General features: G+C 40.6%; 2 protein-coding genes across 2 annotated transcripts; one reads left to right on the plus strand and one right to left on the minus strand.

The window, feature by feature from the left end:
- Positions 1-1,990: 1,990 nt before the first annotated feature.
- Positions 1,991-4,822, minus strand: LOC120053770 (40S ribosomal protein S27-like). The gene is made up of 4 exons (XM_039001011.1): positions 4,670-4,822; positions 3,440-3,548; positions 2,553-2,663; positions 1,991-2,423 (listed from the first exon to the last, which is right to left on the minus strand). Exons 1-4 carry the CDS (start codon positions 4,673-4,675, stop codon positions 2,395-2,397), a joined length of 255 nt encoding a protein of 84 aa, XP_038856939.1. The 5' UTR covers positions 4,676-4,822; the 3' UTR covers positions 1,991-2,394.
- A 226-nt stretch (positions 4,823-5,048) lies between these two features.
- LOC120053769 (ras-related protein Rab-8A) lies at positions 5,049-15,660 on the plus strand. Its single transcript, XM_039001010.1, has 8 exons — positions 5,049-5,242; positions 6,076-6,136; positions 6,288-6,348; positions 7,333-7,410; positions 13,277-13,366; positions 13,653-13,718; positions 13,860-13,910; positions 13,989-15,660. Exons 1-8 carry the CDS (start codon positions 5,119-5,121, stop codon positions 14,076-14,078), a joined length of 621 nt encoding a protein of 206 aa, XP_038856938.1. The 5' UTR covers positions 5,049-5,118; the 3' UTR covers positions 14,079-15,660.
- The last annotated feature ends 7,390 nt before the right edge of the window (positions 15,661-23,050 follow it).

The raw sequence follows: 23,050 nt of genomic DNA on the forward strand, positions 1-23,050 counted from the left end.
ATTTGGTACAGAAACCTTTGTTTGCAATTACAGAGATCATACGTTTCCTGTAGTTCTTGACCAGGTTTGCACACACTGCAGCAGGGATTTTGGCCCACTCCTCCATTCAGACCTTCTCCAGATCCTTCAGGTTTCGGGGCTGTCGCTGGGCAATACGGACCTTCAGCTCCCTCCAAAGATTTTCTATTGGGTTCAGGTCTGGAGACTGGCTAGGCCACTCCAGAACCTTGAGATGCTTCTTACGGAGCCACTCCTTAGTTGCCCTGGCTGTGTGTTTCGGGTCGTTGTCATGCTGGAAGACCCAGCCACGACCCATCTTCAATGCTCTTACTGAGGGAAGGAGGTTGTTGGCCAAGATCTCGCAATACATGGCCCCATCCATCCTCCCCTCAATACGGTGCAGTCGTCCTGTCCCCTTTGCAGAAAAGCATCCCCAAAGAATGATGTTTCCACCTCCATGCTTCACGGTTGGGATGGTGTTCTTGGGGTTGTACTCATCCTTCTTCTTCCTCCAAACACGGCGAGTGGAGTTTAGACCAAAAAGCTCTATTTTTGTCATCAGACCACATGACCTTCTCCCATTCCTCCTCTGGATCATCCAGATGGTCATTGGCAAACTTCAGACGAGCCTGGACATGCGCTGGCTTGAGCAGGGGGACCTTGCGTGCGCTGCAGGATTTTAATCCATGACGGCGTAGTGTGTTACTAATGGTTTTCTTTGAGACTGTGGTCCCAGCTCTCTTCAGGTCATTGACCAGGTCCTGCCGTGTAGTTCTGGGCTGATCCCTCACCTTCCTCATGATCATTGATGCCCCACGAGGTGAGATCTTGCATGGAGCCCCAGACCGAGGGTGATTGACCGTCATCTTGAACTTCTTCCATTTTCTAATAATTGCGCCAACAGTTGTTGCCTTCTCACCAAGCTGCTTGCCTATTGTCCTGTAACCCATCCCAGCCTTGTCCCAGCCTTGTGCAATTTTATCCCTGATGTCCTTACACAGCTCTCTGGTCTTGGCCATTGTGGAGAGGTTGGAGTCTGTTTGATTGAGTGTGTGGACAGGTGTCTTTTTATACAGGTAACGAGTTCAAACAGGTGCAGTTAATACAGGTAATGAGTGGAGAACAGGAGGGCTTCTTAAAGAAAAACTAACAGGTCTGTGAGAGCCGGAATTCTTACTGGTTGGTAGGTGATCAAATACTTATGTCATGCAATAAAATGCAAATTAATTACTTAAAAATCATACAATGTGATTTTCTGGATTTTTATTTTAGATTCTCACAGTTGAAGTGTACCTATGATAAAAAATTACAGACCTCTACATGCTTTGTAAGTAGGAAAACCTGCAAAATCGGCAGTGTATCAAATACTTGTTCTCCCCACTGTATGTGGACATATCCACAGGTTGGACTGTGCCTTTTAATAATGAGCCAATATTCTACCTTTGGTGTATATGTGTGTGTTAACATGGTCATTGAGACTAGAGGAAGACTCATGGAAAGGATGGCGAACATGTCTGTGGTGCTACTGGTGGTGCTAAAATACTGTGACTGTCATTCAGGTGGAGGGATTGCCAAAGCGAGAAAAAAATGTGAAAAGAGCATTATATACAAATCTTTCAAGGAACTACAACCCCTCTTCTGACCTAACCTATTATCTGTATGGTCTTAAAGTGCCGCCATATGCTGACATGCAGCTTTATAGCACCTCCTTTCCACTATGGCCTGACATGCCTGCCACTATCTCAGCTCTGCATTTGACTGCCTAGCCTAGGTGTAAAACCATAATCCTGGTATTATATTGTGGTGGTAGCATATTTAGTAAAAGTGAAACCAAAAAAAGCACCACTGGGGCCTCAATCAAGGTAATAAAACATGGATAGTTATTGTATATAGTAGAATAATGTTAGTTATTGATGTATTGCTCCTGTTTTACAAAACTTTCAGTCAGGGGAACTCTCGAAACCAAAGAATACACAGACCAGAGAAGGTGAACCGTCAAAAGGTTTTATTGTTGTCTGTGAAGGTAATCAATCAAGGCTTCTCATTATTTGACTGAGTCTGTGTTGAAATGTTTCATTCACTTTTCCTGCTTTCAGTCTAATAAATTTTTACACAACAACCTGGCTCAAGAGATTATTTAATTTATTATTTAGTAAGAAAAATAGAAATCTCAAACACAGAGACAAACCACTTCAGCATACAGTATATTATACCTATTCATTACGAAAAGGCATATTGTAGCTGAACAATATTGTAATCTGTTTATATGATAATAAGGACAAAACACTGCCAATCAGATTGAATAATCCCCATTCCATTCAATATAATTTACGAAACATCCATGGACCCCAATTTACAACTATCACAGTTGATAGTTCACTACTGAAATCTCACTCAGCGTTGCTTTCTTCTGAAGGAGCAGCCTGTATAGGGGTGAGAAAGAGACTGGTAAAGTCAAAAATCAGTAGATATTCGATAGAGCTCTACACTGATATGGGCCTATGCTACTGTGTAAGTTCTTGAGCAATGTGATTATACAACAGTCTTCTTACCCTCAGTGAGGCGACATTTCCCCCCTCTGGGCTGGCACAGGACGAAGGAGCAGCCGCCACAGGGAACCACTCTCTGGGCATGACTGAACACTGTGGTGATCCTGTAGCAGCCTGGAATAAAGTTGAAAACAAATATGTTTTTCTGTAACCTTATATTTTTTTCTTTAAATAAACCTTTGTAAATGCTTTATTTATTTTCATGCTTTATTTTTTTTTGTGTTGTAAATTATTATAATTCTTATAGATCGGGAAATGGGAAAGCTAATTTAATAATAGTGTGAACACTACATGTAAATAGTTTATCAATGCAAAAAGTTGCAACTTGGGCAGGATGTAAGTGTAACGGATGTGAAATGGCTAGCTAGTTAGCGGGTACGCGCTAGTAGCGTTTCAATCAGTTACGTCACTTGCTCTGAAACCTATTAGTAGTGTTGCCCCTTGCTCTGCAAGGGCCGTGGCCTTTGTGGAGCGATGGGTAACGATGCTTCGTGGGCGACCGTTGTTGATGTGTGCAGAGGGTCCCTGGTTTGCGCCCGAGGTCGGGGCGAGGGGACGGTTTAAAGTTATACTGTAACATTGATGCTGTTGACCCGGATCACTGGTTGCTGCGGAAAAGGAGGAGGTTGAAAGGGGGGTGAGTGTAACGGATGTGAAATGGCTAGCTAGTTAGCGGGTACGCGCTACTAGCGTTTCAATCAGTTACGTCACTTGCTCTGAAACCTATTAGTAGTGTTGCCCCTTGCTCTGCAAGGGCCGCGGCTTTTGTGGAGCGATGGGTAACGACGCTTCGTGGGTGACTGTTGTTGATGTGTGCAGAAGGTCCCTGGTTCGCGCGAGGGGACGGTTTAAAGTTATACTGTTACATAAGCTACATCCTTAATACTCACCAGGGCATTTTACATCCATGAAGTAGGAGTTGGGACTCTGAACCAACCTCTTCTTCTTGTGTCTTTGCCTCTCAGCCTCCAAAGTAGGGTGTATTAGGTCCTTATTGAGCTGCAATATGGATTAATGTATAAAAATATTTGTTTTCACAGCTCACACCATTAGAACCATTAAAAAAACATAAAACCATATGAAAGGGGAAATAAGTCAAGGGTACCCTCTCATGTGTGATACAAGAACTGCAGCAGAACTATTTCTGAGGCATGCCCAGACATGTATTCCATTCCCAGAACAGGCACCACTATTTTATATTTGCTAAATGGTCATGTTTTAAACCAAACCATAGTCTTCATAACTTATTGCTGAATTTGACTGAATCATTAGCTAGTGCTGAGCGATTAACCGACAGTTTTTTTCTGGTTATTAGCAACGTTGGTCAATTACTTGAATTCCATTTAGTCCGGTTTTAGTGGGTGGGCGTATATTGCGAAGGTCTAGCAACCCAAAGGTTGCGAGTTCATAACTCATCACGGACAACTTTAAAATTTTCGCTAATTTACAACTACTTACTACTTTTTTAGCTACTTTATAACTACTTAGCATGTCTGCTATCCCTTCCCCTTCCCCTTTAACCTAACTCCTAAACGTAACCTTAAGCCTAACACCTAGCCTAGCTAACGTTAGCCACCTAGCTAGAATTCATAACAGAAAAATACGAAATTCTTTGAAACCAGGATGCCACCGGCTGACTGTTACTGCCCAAGCAGAGAAAATATTATTAGGATATTAAAACGAATAAGCTCATCAAATAAAAAGTAATATACACCGGAAATATTGTATTATTTCATAGTAATTTCTTATTTTATATTGATATCTACCCCATGTGGAACTGAGAGACAAAGCAATATTTTCAATGTTTTGACAAATGAATGTTTACTACTTTTGACTTTGGAATTTCCATTAAAAAGCTGTAAAATCATTGTAATGCTATTATTTCATAATGCATTTCATGTATAAAAAAAAAGAAGATCAAAACCGAAAACCATGATTCTTTTTTTATAATTGAACTGAAACCGAAGCAACCTCAAAAAGTACTAATAGCACAGCACTATTAGCTACTGACTTCAATGTTCATGGTCAAAACAAGACCTCCAATAAACATGTACACGTTGTACAGTATTTGACTGGCTATTCCAAAGAATTGCTTGCATGTGCAAAGAAAAACCACTTACCGACATTACTTCTCTTGGTTATTGTTATTTCACTCACTGGCACTGTACTTTCAACTTTGATTAGAATATTACAGCACTCCTTGCAGACTGATATAGTTGTTGTTAAGATGAGAAGATAATGGTGGGACCACATTTTAATGGGTGGGACCACATTTTAATGGGTGGGACCACATTTTAATGGGTGGGACCACATTTTAATGGGTGGGACCACATTTTAATGGGTGGGACCACATTTTAATGGGTGGGACCACATTTTAATGGGTGGGACATTGACTTCAAGAGCACAATCAGCTGACGTTTCCATTTTGATTGACAGCGTGGAATTCACGGCTCCAGAGCAGTCAAGAGTGAAAAGTTGTTTGTCCAATCACTGGTCCAGTAAATCGAGCAAAGCAGTAACGTATCTCTTTTCACAACTGCCGGGCGGGATTTCCGCAATTGCTAATAATATGGCGAAGACTTACGATTACTTGTTTAAACTACTGTTAATCGGCGATTCTGGCGTCGGAAAGACGTGTGTGTTGTTCAGGTTTTCAGAAGATGCCTTCAACTCAACATTTATCTCCACAATAGGTATGTGAATTTCGTAAGTTTTCTGGTTAGAAAAGTTATGCCGGAGGACGGGTAGCTAGTTAGCAGCAATGCTAGTGTGCGCCCATCCTGTCATGCTAACGCTAGTTAGCTAAAGTTAGCTGGCTAGCTAGCTTATTTGGTTAGCATTCAGGACTAGCTTGCTAGTTAACTTAACCGGCTTTTCACACTGCTCGCTTGGCAATAAAACCAGCACTTCAGCATCCCCAGCATACCTCAAATTGATATTTTCATAAGATTTTAGCAGGTGACGTCACCTGACTCCTTAGCTAACTAACGTTAGCTGTCAAGTGAGCAAGAACAAGCTTACTCTGACTCATTAGATAGCTTAGTTAGCTAACGTTAGATAACAGTGAAGTTCACTTCCTAGTAAGTAATACATGAGAGTTTGCTAGTTCAAACCAGTCACTGTAACATTACAGAAAGGTCCGTTTTAGTAGCTACATGTTGGGGAGGTCTTCCCTGAAGTTATGCAGCCATTTACATTAGACAAGCCATTTCTCAAATTGAAGTTGTGCACTTCCTGTATGTGGCCTGCAGCATCATCTAAAAAGATGGGCCTCCCTAGCCAGAACTCTCTGGACATGATATAATCCAAATAATTACTAGCTAGCCTTCAAGCAAATGTTGAATGCAGTCTGGTTTTGCCACTTGTGCATAAACAGTGCGGTAGGCCTACAAAATACATCAAACTCAAATGGTTGTGTTTCAATGATCCTTTGTCGTTTGGAGCGCTGTGGTTAGACAATAGTGAAATAAAAATTTAAGTGGGTAGAAATGCAAGAATTGTCTCACTTTTGCTATTCCTGTTTCAGGTATTGACTTTAAAATTAGAACTGTAGAACTAGATGGTAAGAAGATCAAGCTACAGATATGGTAAGACAGCCCTTTGACTTAACAGAATTTCTCTGAAATTATGTCTTGAAAAAGTGCACCTTGGGAATGATCACAATTGGCCTATAATTCTACAAGTGGGTTAAAATCAGGGATGGGAATTAAAGGATCTCATTGTGTTGTTCTCTCCCAGGGACACAGCAGGCCAGGAGCGGTTTCGAACAATCACAACGGCATACTACAGAGGAGCCATGGTCAGTCGCTTATGCTTTCGGGATTCCACAATGATTCTTTAGTTGTGGACACTACATCACCACACTCCCTCTCTTGCTCCTCATCTTTTTAAAATACATCAATGTCCCTCTCTCAATTTTGCAAATGTACTACAAAGCACATATACCTACATGAGAATCAGTAAGATACTTGAGTAAAAGTAAAGATACATTTAAAAGATAATGACTCAAGTGAAAGTCACCCAGTAAAGTACTACTTTGGTAAAAGTCTAAAGGTATTTGGTTTTAAATGTACTTAAGTATCAAAAGTAAAAGTATTAATAATTTCAAATTCCTTATATTAAGCAAACCAGATGGCACGATTTTCTTGATTATATATATTTTTTAATGTATGGATAGCCTGGACACATTTCAACACTCAGACATAATTTACAAACAAAGCATTTGTGTTAAGTGAATCTGCCAGATCACACAGTAGGGATGACCAGGGATGTTCTCTTGATAAGTGTGTGAATTAGAAAATGTTCCTATCGTGCTAAGCATTCAAAATGTAACTAGTACTTTTGGGTACTGGAAAATGTAAGGAGTAAATAGTACATTACTTTCTTTCGGAATGTAGTGGAGTAAAAGTTGTCATATAAATACAGTTGCTCCAAAAAACGACTTAAGTAGTACTTTAGTGTTTTTACTTAAGCACTTTACACCGCTGATGAGAATATAGTTTAGATTATTAAAAAAAAAAAAAATCCATATTCAGAGACATTAATGGCGATCAATTTGTGTTAGGCCTAGATTGCACACTAGTTTGAGTCCCTCCCTTTATAAGCACTACATACCTGAGATCATTCATGGGAGGTGTAAAATCGCACTGGAATCCTGTTCAGGCCCTTCATAACAATTAGGTTTTTACTGAAGTGTACAAGTCTCAAGTTTAACAGGATGTTAGTATCTGACATTCATTGTTAAAGTGGTTGTTGTTTACCAAGTCTCTGTTTTTCTCCCCAGGGCATCATGTTGGTCTATGACATCACCAATGAGAAGTCATTTGACAACATCAAAAACTGGATAAGGAATATAGAGGAGGTAATTATCAGAAATTATAGTAGTTTGGTTCCTGGATGCTTATTGGCTGAAACAGCATTTTATGTCACGTGGTGCCTAAGAACAGCCCTTAGCCGTGGTAGTGTTTCCACTACAGTCAAAATAAAGATGCTATAACTTTTCCCCTGCAAACAAAACGAGTAATTGCTAGAAAAAACAGACAACCCCATAGTAAAATAGTTTATCAATTTACCTAGTCAGCTTGTTTTTATACGTTCTATGCTAGATAAATATTTCTCTCAAGATGCATTCGAGTTGCGATTGCCATAGGGAGGGAAACATGCATTCTGACAAGCAGTCAATGCACAACAATTCATAACGCAATCATGGGTAAACAGGAGTTTTAATGGTCTTTAGTTGAGCAAGAGTAGTGGCAGCCAGGGAAAGTGTTGGGGGAAAGAATTGTGACATGCAGTGGTTTCTGTGAGAAGTACGATATTATCACCGATACAATAAGTATTGCGATTCGAAACTGATTTTATTGTGATTCGACGTTCCAAACATATTGCTCACCATATGTCTGCTGCAGAGGGACAAGGGACAGCTGTGAAAAAACAAGTTTTGGTCAGTCATGGAAGTGCTGAAAATAAATTGGCTCCCTATTTAAAAAGATGGAGAACAAGCTATGAAGGAATAATACTGGAGTTTTGGTGCAGGTACATCCAACTAGCGCAGAAATAGTATTGCGACGTTGTCAAAACTATACAATATATTGTGAAATATAATGTCCTGATATGTAACTATCAATTATTTTCCTCCATCACTAATATCTAATAATATGGACCATGCATAGGCTATATGCATGGTTCAATATGTTAAAATAATTGTAACACCAAATTTTTACAGATATGTTATTGGGATCATTCCTGGAGGTGGAAATTATATTTGAGATGGTGTCAGCATGATTTTATTTTCATTCATTTTCGAGTCCTTTTAAAAAAGTCACCAGAGCTGAGCTTCTCAGTCATTCTACATAAAAATTATCCAATGAGGACCCCCACTGCTACAAAACACTGCCATGGTATATTGGCCATTATAAACTGGGTGGTTCGATCCCTGAATGCTGATTGGCTGACAGCCGTGGTATATCAGACCGTATACCACGGGTATGACAACATTTATTTTTACTACTCTAATTACGTTGGTAACCAGTTTATCTTCTTATGGCTGCAATCCTGTTAACGGGATCGATATGACAACAGGCAGTGAAAGTGCAGGGCGCCAAATTCAAACAGAAATCTCATAATTAAAATTCCTCAAACATACATGTGTCTTATACCATTTTAAAGGTAATCTTGTTGTTAATCCAACCAAAATGTCTGATTTCAAATAGGCTTTTCAGCGAATGCACCACAAACGATTATGTTAGGTCACCACCAACTCACAGAGAAATTCTGCCATTTTTCCAGCCAAAGAGTCACAAAAAGCACAAATGGAGATAAAATGAATCACTAACCTTTGATCTTCATCAGATGACACTCATAGGACTTCATGTTACACAATACATATATGTTTTGTTCGATTAAGTTCATATTTATATCCAAAAACCTCAGTTTACATTGGCGCCATGTTCAGAAATACCTCCAAAATATCCGGAGAAATTGCAGAGAGCCACGTCAAATAACAGAAATAAACTTTGATGAAAGATACATGTTTTACATAGAATTAAAGATACACTTGTTCTTAATGCAACCGCTGTGTCAGATTTCAAAAAGCTTTACGGCAAAACACAATATTCAATCATCTGAAAACAGCGCTCAGCCACAAAAGCAAGCCATACAGTTACCCGCCAAATTGTGCAGTCAACAAAACTCATAAAAAGCATTATAACTCTTCACTTACCTTTGCTGATCTTCGTCGGAATGCACTCCCAGGACTCCCACTTCCACAAGAAATGTTTGTTTTGTTCGGTAATGTCCATCATTTATATCCAAATAGCGCATTCACTAAAAGCTGACGAAATGTCCAAAAGTTCCATAACAGTCAGTAGAAACATGTCAAACGATGTATTGAATCAATCTTTAGAATGTTTTTAACATAAATCTTGAATAACGTTCCAACCGGAGAATTACATTGACTTCAGATGAGCGATGGAACAGAGCTCCCTCATATGAACGCGCATGGTCAGGTCATGGCAGACCTGACTAATTCCTCTCTCATTTGGCCCCCCTTCACAGTAGAGGCATCAAACAAGGTTCTACAGACTGTTGACATCTAGTGGAAGTGCAAAATCCATATCTTGCTGAGATTTCAATAGGATCTTGGTTGAAAATCGACCAGCCTCAGAATTCCCACTTCCTGTTTGGATTTTTTCTCTGGTTTTTGCCTGCCATATGAGTTCTGTTATACTCACAGACATAATTCAAACAGTTTTAGAAACTTCAGAGTGTTTTCTATCCAATAGTAATAATAATATGCATATATTAGCACCTATGACTGAGGAGCAGGCCGTTTACTCTGGGCACCTTTCATCCAAGCTACTCCATACTGCCCCTGCAGCCATAAGAAGTTATAATAACAATACGCCACCTTGGGGGTTTATGGTATATGGCCAATACCTGCTAAGTATTCAGACCCTTTGCTATGAGACTCAAAATTGACATCAGATAAATCCTGTTTCCATTGATCATCCTTGATTGGAGTCCATCTGTGGTAAATTCAATTGATTTGACATGATTTGGAAAGGCACACACCAGTCTATATAAGGTCCCACAGTTGACAGTGCATGTCAGAGCAAAAACCAAGCCATGAGGTCGAAGGAATTTCCTGTAGAGCTCCAAGACAGGATTGTGTCGAGGCACAGATCTGGGGAAGGGTAACAAAAAATGTCTGCAGCATTGAAGGTCCCCAAGAACACAGTGGCCTCCATCATTCTTAAATGGAAGAAGTTTGGAACCACCAAGACTGCCTAGAGCTGGCCGCCCGGCCAAACTGAGCAATGGGGGGAGAAGGGCCTTGGTCAGGGAGGTGACCAAGAACCCGATGGTCACTCTGACAGAGCTCCAGAGTTTCTCTGTGGAGATGGGAGAACCTTCCAGAAGGACAACCATCTGCAGCACTCCACCAATCAGGCCTTTTATGTAGTGGCCAGGCAGAAGCCACTCTTCAGTTAAAGGAACCTAAAGGACTCTCAGACCATGAGAAACATGGTTCTCTGGTCTGATGAAAGCAAGATTGAACTATTTGGCCTGAATGCCAAGCATCACATCTGGAAGAAACCTGGGGATGTTTTTCAGGGACTAGGAGACTAGTCAGGATCAAGTGAAAGATAAACAGAGCGCTCGGGACCTTAGACTGGGGGCGAAGGTTCAACTTCGAACAGGACAACTACCCTAAGCAGACCGCCAAGACAACGCAGGAGTGGTTTCGGGACAAGTCTCTGAATGTCCTTGAGTGGCCCGGACTTGAACCTGATCTAACATCTCTGGAGAGACCTGAAAATAGCTGTTCAGCAATGCTCCCCATCCAACCTGACAGAGTTTGAGAGCATCTGCAGAGAAGAATGGGAGAAACTCCCCAAATACAGGTGTGTCAAGCTTGTAGCGTCATACCCAAGAAGACTCGAGGCAGTAATTGCCGCCGAAGGTGCTTCAACAAAGTTCTGAGTAAAGGGTCTGAATACTTACGTGAATGTGATATTTTAGTTTTTAATTTTTTAATAAATTTCCTAAAATGTCTAAAGCTGTTCTTACTTTGTCATTATGGGGTCTTGTGTGTAGATTGAGGGGAATAAAAAAACTATTTTAGAATAAGGCTGTAACGTAAGACAATGTGTACAAAGTCAAGGGGTCTGAATTAGAGGTAGACCGATTAATCGTAATGGCCGATTTAATTAGGGCCGATTTCAAGTTTTCATAACAATCGGTAATCGGCATTTTTGGACACCGATCATGCCCGATTACATTGCACTCCATGGAGACTGCGTGGCAGGCTGACTACCTATTATGCGAGTGCAGCAAGGAGCCAAGGTAAGGCGCTAGCTAGCATTAAACGTATCTTATAAAAAACAATCTTAACATAATCACTAGTTAACTACACATGGATGATGATATTACTAGTTTATCTAGCTTGTCTTGCGTTGCATATAATCGATGCGGTGCCTGTTAATTTATCATTGAATCATAGCCTACTTTGCCAAAAGGGGGATTTTAATAAGCGCATTCACGAAAAAAATCACTGTCGTTGCACAAATGTGTACCTAAACATCAACGCCTTTCTTAAAATCAATACACAAGTATATATTTTTAAACCTGCATATTTAGTTAATATTTCCTGCTAACATGAATTTATTTTAACTAGGGAAATTGTCACTTCTCTTGCGTTCTGTGCAACAGAGCCAAGGTATATGCAGCAGTTTGGGCCTTTTGGCTCGTTGTGAACTGTGTGAAGACTGTCTTCCTAACAAAGACTTCAACTTCTCCAAACTGGGGATGATTCAACAAAAGCGCATTTGCGAAAAAAGCACAATCGTTGCACGAATGTACCTAACCATAAACATCAATGCCTTTCTTGAAATCAATACACAGAAGTATATTTTTTGAGACCTGCATATTTAGTTAAATTCATGTTAGCAGGCAATATTAAACTAGGGAAATTGTGTCTTCTCTTGCGTTCATTGCACGCAGAGTCAGGGTATATGCAACAGTTTGGGCCGCCTGGCTCGTTGCGACCTAATTTGCCAGAATTTTACATAATTATGACATAACATTGAAGGTTGTGCAATATAACAGGAATATTTAGACTTATGGATGCCACCCGTTAGATAAAATACGGAATGGTTCTGTATTTCACTGAAAGAATAAACGTTTTGTTTTCAAAATGATAGTTTCTGGATTTCACCATATTATTGACCCAAGGCTCGTATTTCTGTGTGTTATTATGTTATAATTAAGTCTATGATTTGATAGAGCAGTCTGACTGAGCGGTGGTAGGCAGCAGCAGGCTCGTAAGCATTCATTCAAACAGCACTTTCGTGCGTTTGCCAGCAGCTCTTCGCTGTGCTTCAAGCATTGCGCTGTTTACTTCAAGCCTATCAACTCCCGAGAATAGGCTGGTGTAACCGATGTGAAATGGCTAGCTAGTTGGCGGGGTGCGCGCTAAAGTGACGTCACTCGCTCTGAGACCGTGAAGTAGTTGTTCCCCTTGCTCCGCAAGGGCCGTGGCTTTTGTGGTGCAATGGGTAACGATGCTTCGAGGGTGGCTGTTGTGTTCCTGGTTCGTGCCCAGGTAGGGGCGAGGAGAGGGACGGAAAGCTATACTGTTACACTGGCAATACTAAAGTGTCTATAAGAACATCCAATAGTCAAAGGTATATGAAATACAATGGTATAGAGAAAAATAGTCCTATAATTCCTATAACTACAACCTAAAACTTCATACCATGGAATATTGAAGACGCATGTTAAAAGGAACCACCAGCTTTCATATGTTCTCATGTTCTGAGCAAGGAACTTAAACGTTAGCTTTTTTACATGGCACATATTGCACTTTTACTTTCTTCTCCAACACTTTGTTTTTGCATTATTTAAACCAAATTGAACATGTTTCATTATTTATTTGAGGCTAAATTGATTTTATTTATGTATTATATTATTGATGTATTAAGTTAAAATAAGTGTTCATTCAGTATTGTTGTAATTGTCATTATTACAAATAAAAAATACATCTTTATCGGCCGATTAATCGGCTTTTTTTGGTCCTCCAATAATCTGTATCGGCGTTGAAAAATCATAATCGGTCGACCTCTAGGTTGAATACTTTCCGAATGCACGGTATGTCTTTGAAGTCTGTACGTTTTAGTGAAAGTAGCAATTACATTGCATGATCAATCTTCTGTCTTCCTGTCCAGCATGCCTCTGCTGACGTGGAGAAGATGGTTCTGGGAAACAAGTGTGACGTCAATGACAAGCGACAGGTGTCCAAAGACAGAGGGGAGCAGGTGGGTGATCATCACCGATCAGGAAATGAAAAATATCAAACTACCTGACTGATATCCAAGTGTCTATACAGTAGATGTTTTGTGCTACTGCCCATGTTTGCTGAGTGACAGTTGTCCAAAGACAGATGTGAGACGGTGGGGGAACAGTAAATGTTATGTAGGCTATTATCAATAATTATAATCAATGACTCACATCTTGAGTATCTACAGATGTAGACTTGTGATTGAGCTACTGTCAATGTTCGCTGAGTATATTTTGTGCGTCCCTTTTATTGACCTTTGGCAGTTGTCGTTGGAGTACGGTATCAAGTTTATGGAGACCAGTGCAAAGGCCAATATCAACGTGGAGAATGTGAGTTCACTAATTCTCAGCAGTTAAAAAACAACAATGGCTGTACAGTAATTGTTGTTCTGTTAGGTTGAAAGAGACTGCACGTTGTTTTGTCTCTTTGATCTTAATTTGTCCTGTCTTTTTTTCCCCTTGAACTTCCAGGCATTTATGACCCTTGCCAGAGACATCAAGGCGAAAATGGACAAGAAACTGGTAAGTGTTATGTGCACATCTATTTTAGATGGGGTATTGTGTGTGTGTGTGTTCTGACTTACTGTGTGTGTGTTCCAGGAGGGCAACAATCCTCAGGGCAGCAGTCATGGTGTGAAGATCACAGAACAGCCCAAGAAGAGCAGTTTCTTCCGCTGCACCCTCCTGTGAGGACAACGATCTTATCATTGTCCACAGCTGGACAGAACTGGACTGGGCTTGCTCAGAGCTTTCCTCTTTCGCCCTGTTCTCATCCCTCTCATTCCCGATATCCCAGGCCTCTTTGGGCTTTGTTTTTTTTTTCTGCTTCACCATGTGCCCCCAGTTTACAAACGGTAGCTTTCATTGGTCAGGTGGATCAATCAGTGTTGTTGGATGGGCGTTAGATTTAGGTCTCTATACCAGGCACTCTTCTGTACCATCATGCTCTTATATCGTCTCTCGTAATTACACTTAGGTTGCTGCTCACCCTCTCCTCTCTCTCTGTTCTCTGCAACGGTTGTCACAGATACTGTATGTTGCTCTGTGGTCGCACTGCTGCCAAAGTTGATCCTTAGTGAGGTTTTGTCTCAACATGGATTGACCTTATCCTTAAAAGTAGTGGCTTAATTCCATGATAAGACTAGTTAACCATCATACATCTGACATCTTCTGTGAGATTGTTGAATTCTGCGTCATCTAGCTACTATGGAGATTTATTCCAAATGTGTCGTCTATGCATCCCTGTTTTTCCTTTCTCAAATTAGTTATCTGTATTCTACCTTAAATCCCCTTTTGCCATCCAACAAATTATAGACAAGAAAGCCACTTATTTCCTTAAGATAATACTTTAGATAATATAATACAGTTCTGAAGTGTTAGTCTTACAATGTTAACAGTAAAGACATACCATCTTAACGACATACCTGAAAATGTGCATCTGTGTTCAGCATTTACCATTATGCAGTTCAGATTATTTTTATGCACAAGGTTTGCAATGATTTATAAACTATATATTTGAGTGTTAGAACAATTTTATGTGCCGGTAACTGCACATTGAGTTGAACCCTGTTTTACTGTGTACTCTTGCACTTTAGTAGTGAAATTGGCTGCACATCTTGCAATTTGCAAAAGCATGTCTTATTCCAGTCCCTTGTATGGAAGTATAGGAATGTCAGTATTCATTAGAACTATTACATTCCAGAACTTGTTCCAGAGGCTATAAGTAAAAATCATCTGTTCCACAATAACATCAGTCTAGTTAGGAAATGAATTGCAATCTAACAAATGAATGCATACGTTTACCACATTTTTAGTTTTGGCATTCAAAATGTGTTTTAATCTTATACCACTCCACCAAAACAGTGCGAGTACCTCATTGCCCCAAATATTCATGTTATGTATGATGTAGATACCACTGAAATAGAGATATAGTCCTTTGGGTGGTAATTGCTTGATTTCATTTTTAACGTTTTATGCACCCTTTTCAAATTCCAGGCTCTCAGCCTATTCCTTTTTTTTTTACTGGTTGTTTTAATTGTGATACTGTAATACCGTGCAGGTTTGTGTGGCCTTTGACTTTTGTAAGCTGTTTTCATGCTTGTCAGTATTTTTGATGGAAAATTAGTGACAATTGCGCCAAAGTAGGCTGCCTTGATAGTTGTTTGGTAGGCCTATATTACTAGTCAAATGTGATTTTATAAGAACTCAATTGAATAATGTCAACCTACTGTATGGTGAAACAAATGCCATGAATATTAATTTCCAGGTTTATTACTATGTTTTCCTTTTTTCTTTTATCAATATGCTGTAACATTCCAGTTCCCTAGAGAACCATTCCTGCTGCTTCTTTAGGGAAAAGGCTACACGGACACTCCTGACCAATTTAAGAATTGGTTAAAATTAGGTTAGGGTTAATCAATCAAATGTATTTATTTATAAATCCTTTTTTACCTAAGCAGATGTCAAAGTGCTTATACAGAAACCCAGCCTAAAACTGCAAACAATACAGATGTAGAAGCGTGGTAGCTATGAAAAACTCCCTAGAAATATCAGAAACCTAGAGAGGAACCAGGCTCTGCGGGATGTCCAGTCCTCTTCTGGCTGGGCCGGGTGGAGATTATATGAATGCATGGCCGTTAAGGTAAGGGTCAGTTTCTGGTTAGTCATTTTGAAGGTCACCAGTGTCCTTATAGCCTCTCCCCTTCTTTAGTCAAGAGCGGTAGCTATGCGTTTGTCCTAATTTAACTCCAAGGCCCAAATGTTGGTGTGCCAGTATTAAGACCCCAATCTATTTTGGGGTGTTTTGAGTTGAAGGTATTTGCATTGCATACTGTATTTGAAGCAAGATATCGGCATACCACTGTAGTGACATGGCAATGGACTAAAATGTTACAAGCAAGAGAACGTGTAGTCTGAGAAAAAAACAACATCCAAGTATGAAAGTGCCCTTGTAGAAAGCCTGCTCTTGATTATGCACTTTTCAATAATTCTCCATTGTCATGAAAGACCAAATGATTTACAATGAACGAGTTGCGATATTCTACAGTACAGTCCCTAACCTCGACTTAATTTAAGTCGCCTTCAGTGTGACAATGTTAAATGGATGCCTGACGGCTGGAGGAAAGTGACTTTTCATATTGGATTTAGAATTTTGTTTTTGTTCTCGTCTATCCTTCCCTCTGAGCTTGCCCCTGTCCATCGCAACAGAAGTGGCTTATTTTCACCTGATGCTTGATATCATGGGCTTTGGAACTATTCATCATGAGACTGTTGGACCTCTTAAGGCTTTTAATATTTGACTTGAAGAAGAGCTCTTTGAGATTAGAAATGCGCAAAGGATCATTCTTGTCTAGCTTTCTGTTCTTATACTTATTTTTGTCACCTTGAACTTGCTTTTCTCAATGCAAATCTATAGGGAATGGAGCACATGTTAAATCATAGCAAAGGAACAACAGTGACTTCCCCATGAATTATCACAAATGGTTTCTCTAGTTGTGACAATGAAGTAAATTGCCATTGAATTATTTTATATGTCCTCTCTTGTGTAAAACACCACATGGGTAGGGCACAGTCAGTTTGTCGGACTGTTGTATCTTTTAGGTCCTTTACGAAGTTCTGGCAAATGTTTAATCAGAATACTAGTTATTATGAAGGTTTCTTTTCCTTCTGGTGGAACTATTTGTACATATTTCAGTTTATAAATTACTTTTTTCTTTGAACATATCATTAGCATTCCATGTTCAAGACTATTTGGATTTCATAGTTGATTATGGGTAAAATGGAGGAGACAATCGCATTTTGAAAACAATTGTAAATAAGAAAAATACATTTTACTGTTACCTACTTTCATAAATCTTGTTGAATTGATCTACATGTTTGTAGATGTGTACTTTTTTTGATTTATTAAAATGAGATTATTTTAACTTGCTGCATTTTTTTTTTGTCAGACATTTTCGAATTCATCTTAATCAAATTTTATCAATGGATATTGAATAGGCCTAATCCTATATGGAATTCATATTAATTTTTTTTTTAAACAAAATAGCTTGCTAAAGCTGTAATACCAAGGACATATATTTCACTGGATATTTAAATGTGAAGCGTCCACTTGGCGTTTCCACTTCCGCGTTTCCAGAGGAAGCTTACTGGCGGGCAATGGGAGATGGAAAAGAGATGGATTTTGGCTGACATTCTGCAAATTTTCTCATCGATTAAACATTTGATCTCAATACAGTTTTCTGTTCCCAAAACTAGGGCATAATGCTAGGGAATAAAACAAAATGTGCACCCCTTGGGGTCATGATGACAGTTTGGGAAACACTGGGGGGGGTTAAGGTTAGGAGTTAGGAGGAAGAATTAGCTAACATGCAACGTAATTTCATAGTAGATAAAAAGTAGTATGTAGTTGCTAATTAGCTACATTTGTCCTTGATGAGATTCGAACTTGCAAACTTTGGGCTGCTAAACGTTTGCTAGGTAGCTAACCTTAGCTACGCTAGGGTTTAGGATTAGGAGTTAGGGTCAGAAGCTAGGTTAAAGGGTTAGATAACATGCTAAGTAGTTGAAAAGTAGTTAAAGTTGTCTGTGATGAGATTCAAACATGCAATCTTTGGGTTGATAGACATTCATGTTATGCCCACCCATTTACCCTGACCAACCACCCTCCTTTTGTTTTTGTATTAAGTAACCTTCTGCCTTGTATACCAAACACATTACATACATTTCAGAATTACGTTTACTATGTTACGTCTAGTCTGAGAACAGAGTGCAACGTTTCTCTATTAATTACCCAGTTTGTTATGAACATTGCATTGTATTAATTTTATGCCTATTTGTTGCTGTATCAGGTTTTTGCCTCCGTTAAAATAATATTTGCATACGGATACCAGACCAGAGTTAAAAAATGTAATGATTTGCATATCCTATCAATATAGCTATCAATGTGGTATGTACAGTCGTGGCCAAAAGTTTTGAAAATGACACAAATATTAATTTCCACAAAGTTTGCTGCTTCAGTGTCTTCAGATATTTTTGTCAGATGTTACTATGGAATACTGAAGTATAATTACAAGCATTTCATAAGTGTCAAAGGCTTTTATTGACAATTACATGAAGTTGATGCAGAGTCAATATTTGCAGTGTTGACCATACTTTTTCAAGACCTCTGCAATCCGCCTGACATGCTGTCAATTAACTTCTGGGCCACATCCTGACTGATGACAGCCCATTCTTGCATAATCAATGATTGAAGTTTGTCAGAATTTGTGGGGTTTTGTTTGTCCACCCGCCTCTTGAGGATTGACCACAAGTTCTCAATGGGATTAAGGTCTGGGGAGTTTTCTGGCCATAATATCGATGTTTTGTTCCCCAAGCCACTTAGTTATCACTTTTGCCTTATGGCAAGGTGCTCCATCATGCTGGAAAAGGCATTGTTCGTCACCAAACTGTTCCTGGATGGTTGGTAGAAGTTGCTCTCGGAGGATGTGTTGGTACCATTCTTTATTCATGGCTGTGTTCTTAGGCAAAATTGTGAGTGAGCCCACTCCCTTGGCTGAGAAGCAACCCCACACATGAATGGTCTCAGGATACTTTACTGTTGGCATGACACAGGACTGATGGTAGCGCTCACCTTGTCTTCCCCGGACAAGCTTTTTTCCGGATGCCCCAAACAATCGGAAAGGGGATTCATCAGAGAAAATGACTTTACCCCAGTCCTCAGCAGTCCAATCCCTGTACCTTCTGCAGAATATCTGTCTGTCCCTGATGTTTTTCCTGGAGAGAAGTGGCTTCTTTGCTGCCCTTCTTGACACCAGGCCATTCTCCAAAAGTCTTCGCCTCACTGTGCATGCAGATGCACTCACACCTGCCTGCTGCCATGCAAGCTCTGTACTGGTGGTGCCCCGATCCCACAGCTGAATCAACTTTAGGAGACGGTCCTGGCGCTTGCTGGACTTTCTTGGGCGCCCTGAAGCCTTCTTCACAACATTTGAACCGCTCTCCTTGAAGTTCTTGATGATCCGATAAATGGTTGATTTAGGTGCAATCTTACTGGCAGCAATATCCTTGCCTGTGAAGCCCTTTTTGTGCAAAGCAATGATGATGGCACGTGTTTCCTGTGCTTTGGCAAAGTGGGTGGGGTTATATCCTTCCTGTTTGGCCCTGTCCGGGGGTATCATCGGATGGGGCCACAGTGTCTCCTGACCCCTCCTGTCTCAGCCTCCAGTATTTATGCTGCAGTAGTTTATGTGTCGGGGGGCTAGGGTCAGTTGGTTATATCTGGAGTACTTCTCCTGTCTTATCCAGTGTCCTGTGTGAATTTAAGTATGCTCTCTCTAATTCTCTCCTTCTCTCTTTCTTTCTCTCTCTCGGAGGACCTGAGCCCTAGGACCATGCGTCAGGACTACCGGGCATGATGACTCCTTGCTGTCCCCAGTCCAGCTGGCCTTGCTGCTGTTCCAGTTTCAACTGTTCTGCCTGCGGCTATGGAACCCTGACCTGTCCACCGGACGTGCTACCTGTCCCAGACCTGCTGTTTTCAACTCTCTAGAGACCGCAGGAGCGGTAGAGATACTCTTAATGATCGGCTATGAAAAGCCAACTGACATTTACTCCTGATTATTATTTGACCATGCTGGTCATTTATGAACATTTGAACATCTTGGCCATGTTCTGTTATAATCTCCACCCGGCACAGCCAGAAGAGGACTGGCCACACCTCATAGCCTGGTTCCTCTCTAGGTTTCTTCCTAGATTTTGACCTTTCTAGGGAGTTTTTCCTAGCCGCCGTGCTTCTATACCTGCATTGCTTGCTGTTTGCGGTTTTAGTCTGGGTTTCTGTACAGCACTTCGAGATATTAGCTGATGTACGAAGGGCTATATAAAATAAACTTGATTTGATTTGATTCCTTGCAGGTAACCATGGTTGACAGAGGAAGAACAATGATTCCAATCACCACCCTTCTTTTGAAGCTTCCAGTCTGTTATTCAAACTCAATCAGCATGACAGAGTGATCTCCAGCCTTGTCCTCGTCAACACTCACACCTGTGTTAACGAGAGAATCACTGACATGATGTCAGCTGGTCCTTTTGTGGCAGGGCTGAAATGCAGTGGAAATGTTTTGGGGGGATTCAGTTAATTTGCATGGCAAAGAGGGACTTTGCAATTAATTGCAATTCATCTGATCACTCTTCATAACATTCTGGAGTATATGCAAATTGCCATCATACAAACTGAGGCAGCAGACTTTGTGAAAATTTATATTTGTGTCATTCTCAAAGGTTTTGGCCACGACTGTACACTGAGTGTACAAAGCATTAGGAACACCTTTATATTGAGTTGCACCTCTTTTTGCCCTCAGAACTTAATTTGTCGGGCAGGGACTCTACAACGTGTTGAAAGCATTCTACCGGGATGCTGGCCCATGTTGACGCCAATGCTTCCCAGTTGTGTCAAGTTTGCTGGATGTCCTTTGGGTGGTGGACAATTCTTGATACACACTGGAAATTATTCAGCGTGAAAAACCCAGCAGCGTTTGACCTGTCAAATTGGCAATAGAAATTGGGGTTGATTCCAAACATTCATTATTTTACCAGGACACAACTGAGGGTATGAACAGAACACAGACTCAGGGAAGACCATGATGCCCTTTTCTGGTTCAGAGTTCCAACGTGACTGTGTAATCAGGAATGGGGTAGTTCCAGAATGGTTCCATGGCATTATTTCTAGGAAGTAAGTTCTCAAATTGTCTCTGTCATTGAAATGCACTCATTGCTTACCAGCCGTAGCAACCAAGGCTAGATGAGACCAATGTAAATACAAAAATACCTTCATAAATACAACAACAAAAAATGTGTGGCCTGGAGTGTAGGATATGTGCCTTATGACTGTTGTTATTGTATTACAGTAGGGCACTGAATGGTTGTGTTCTGTGACATTGCATGTTGTATATTCTTCAGTTAAGTGAGTTAAAACTGAAGTCTGTCCTAACATGGCCGTGTCTATTCGCTGCAGGGTAGCTGAGGAAATGCTCCTTTCCAAGCCCACAGACTACTTCCTGATCCGAGTAAGTGAAAGCAGGATAGGATACACACTGTCCTATCGGTAAGCCTCTGTACTTTGTACATTAGATAGACACTTCCAGGCGAGGCGTCGTTAGATTGGTTGTTTGTTCAGCTGAAACATGAATAATGGCATTTCTATAAACAGGCAGGCAAAGAAATGTTAACAATAGGCACATGAGCAAATTAGTTGTGTTCTGTTTCCATAGCTTGTTTCTTATCTGATTCTACACCATCGTCACACCTATTATCCACTGACAGGCCCTTGTTCTATTCACCAGTGTAGTTTAAAGTCCTTCTCCACTTCCTTATTTTGGTTTTTCTCTCTGTATGTCTAGTGCCACTGATCGCTGCAGGCACTTCATGATCAACGTGCTGCAAGACCTTGTGAACTTTCACTGCAGGGTGCCTGTCATGCCTTTCAATGAGCTGCTGACTGTAGCTTGTGGACAGGTGAGGAACTATAGTTGATTCCGTAAACTACCATATTGTTCATTTTGTACACACACAGGTACCCTATAGGCTTGAATTGAGTTGGTTTGATATGGCATACACACGCAGTGGTCGGCACAGCACACTGAGCTGAATTTTTGAACACTGTTGTGGATACATAAGTGAATTGAGATGTTTTTGACTAAACATTCTCCCCCTTCATCTACTTGTTGTTGTTGTTGGTATCAATGGCCGAGGCTAATTATGCAGAACTTTTATTCCCCAAAAGACAACCCATGAACGCTAATCATGGTGTGTTGCTGAATAACCACCCACACATGAACAGCAGTATTCATCTAAAACCAACTGAGGACACTTAACCTGCCTTTCAACATCATCCCAGCACATTGAGTGACCCTGCCGCCAGCCTCCAAATGCTAGTAACTCCAAACGGCCATCCTCCAAGACTCTACCCCTGCCTGGAGACAGAGTTAAACACAATGAGCCTCCAAAACCCAAGCATTGGAAAAATGCTGGAATTACATTGTGTGTTTGTTGGGGGATATGGCTCAAGTTGTATTTTCATTTTTTAAATGTTGAAATATTGCTATTGCAAAAGCATTGTAGGCCTTTATTGCCTACATATGTCTGCAGGTTGAATCCACTGAGATCAAAGAGAACTGAAGTTAGTGTAAGAGTACAGTCTATCTATTCTGTATATTCCAGGTAGATTGTACTGCTAAGCCATTACCCAGAAAGATACACTTAGTCACCGCGGCCCAGCCAGACCAACCTCATGAGTTACCTGCCAGAGCTCCCTGCTCTTCCACAGAGAAAGATCAAGACACAGAGCAGCACTGCACCTGAAGGCCCCCCAGGACCCAGGATGGTGTATACAGACAGACGACCACAGGCCCCGACCGAACACACACCACCTGGATCAAATCCCAACAAACAGAAGAATTAAAATGTAAAGTCAGAGGAAGTTCCATAATAAGAGGAGTGCCCATCAGAAGCACATGTATGCAGAGATCAATGTGGAGGCTGAGCAGGGGCAAGACCAGGGGAAACACAGCCCTGGAGGCCAGAGAAGGACATTGATACAGCTGGTGTGTCACGTTCCTGACCTGTTTTCCTTTGTCTTGTATTTATTTAGTTGGTCAGGGCGTGAG

Source organism: Salvelinus namaycush, chromosome 9, assembly GCF_016432855.1.
Source record: "Salvelinus namaycush isolate Seneca chromosome 9, SaNama_1.0, whole genome shotgun sequence".
Classification (NCBI taxonomy): domain Eukaryota; kingdom Metazoa; phylum Chordata; class Actinopteri; order Salmoniformes; family Salmonidae; genus Salvelinus; species Salvelinus namaycush.

Bases quoted from the DNA above. Each gene is read 5' to 3' on its own strand.
- LOC120053770 (XM_039001011.1), bottom strand. The intron at 2,664-3,439 runs GTGAGTATTAAG...ACTTTATTCCAG, and splicing joins CATGGATGTAAAATGCCCTG to GCTGCTACAGGATCACCACA. The intron at 2,424-2,552 runs GTAAGAAGACTG...ACCCCTATACAG, and splicing joins GAAATGTCGCCTCACTGAGG to GCTGCTCCTTCAGAAGAAAG.
- LOC120053769 (XM_039001010.1), top strand. From the start codon at position 5,119: ATGGCGAAGACTTACGATTACTTGTTTAAACTACTGTTAATCGGCGAT. The intron at 6,349-7,332 runs GTCAGTCGCTTA...TTTTCTCCCCAG, and splicing joins CATACTACAGAGGAGCCATG to GGCATCATGTTGGTCTATGA. The intron at 13,367-13,652 runs GTGGGTGATCAT...GACCTTTGGCAG, and splicing joins CCAAAGACAGAGGGGAGCAG to TTGTCGTTGGAGTACGGTAT.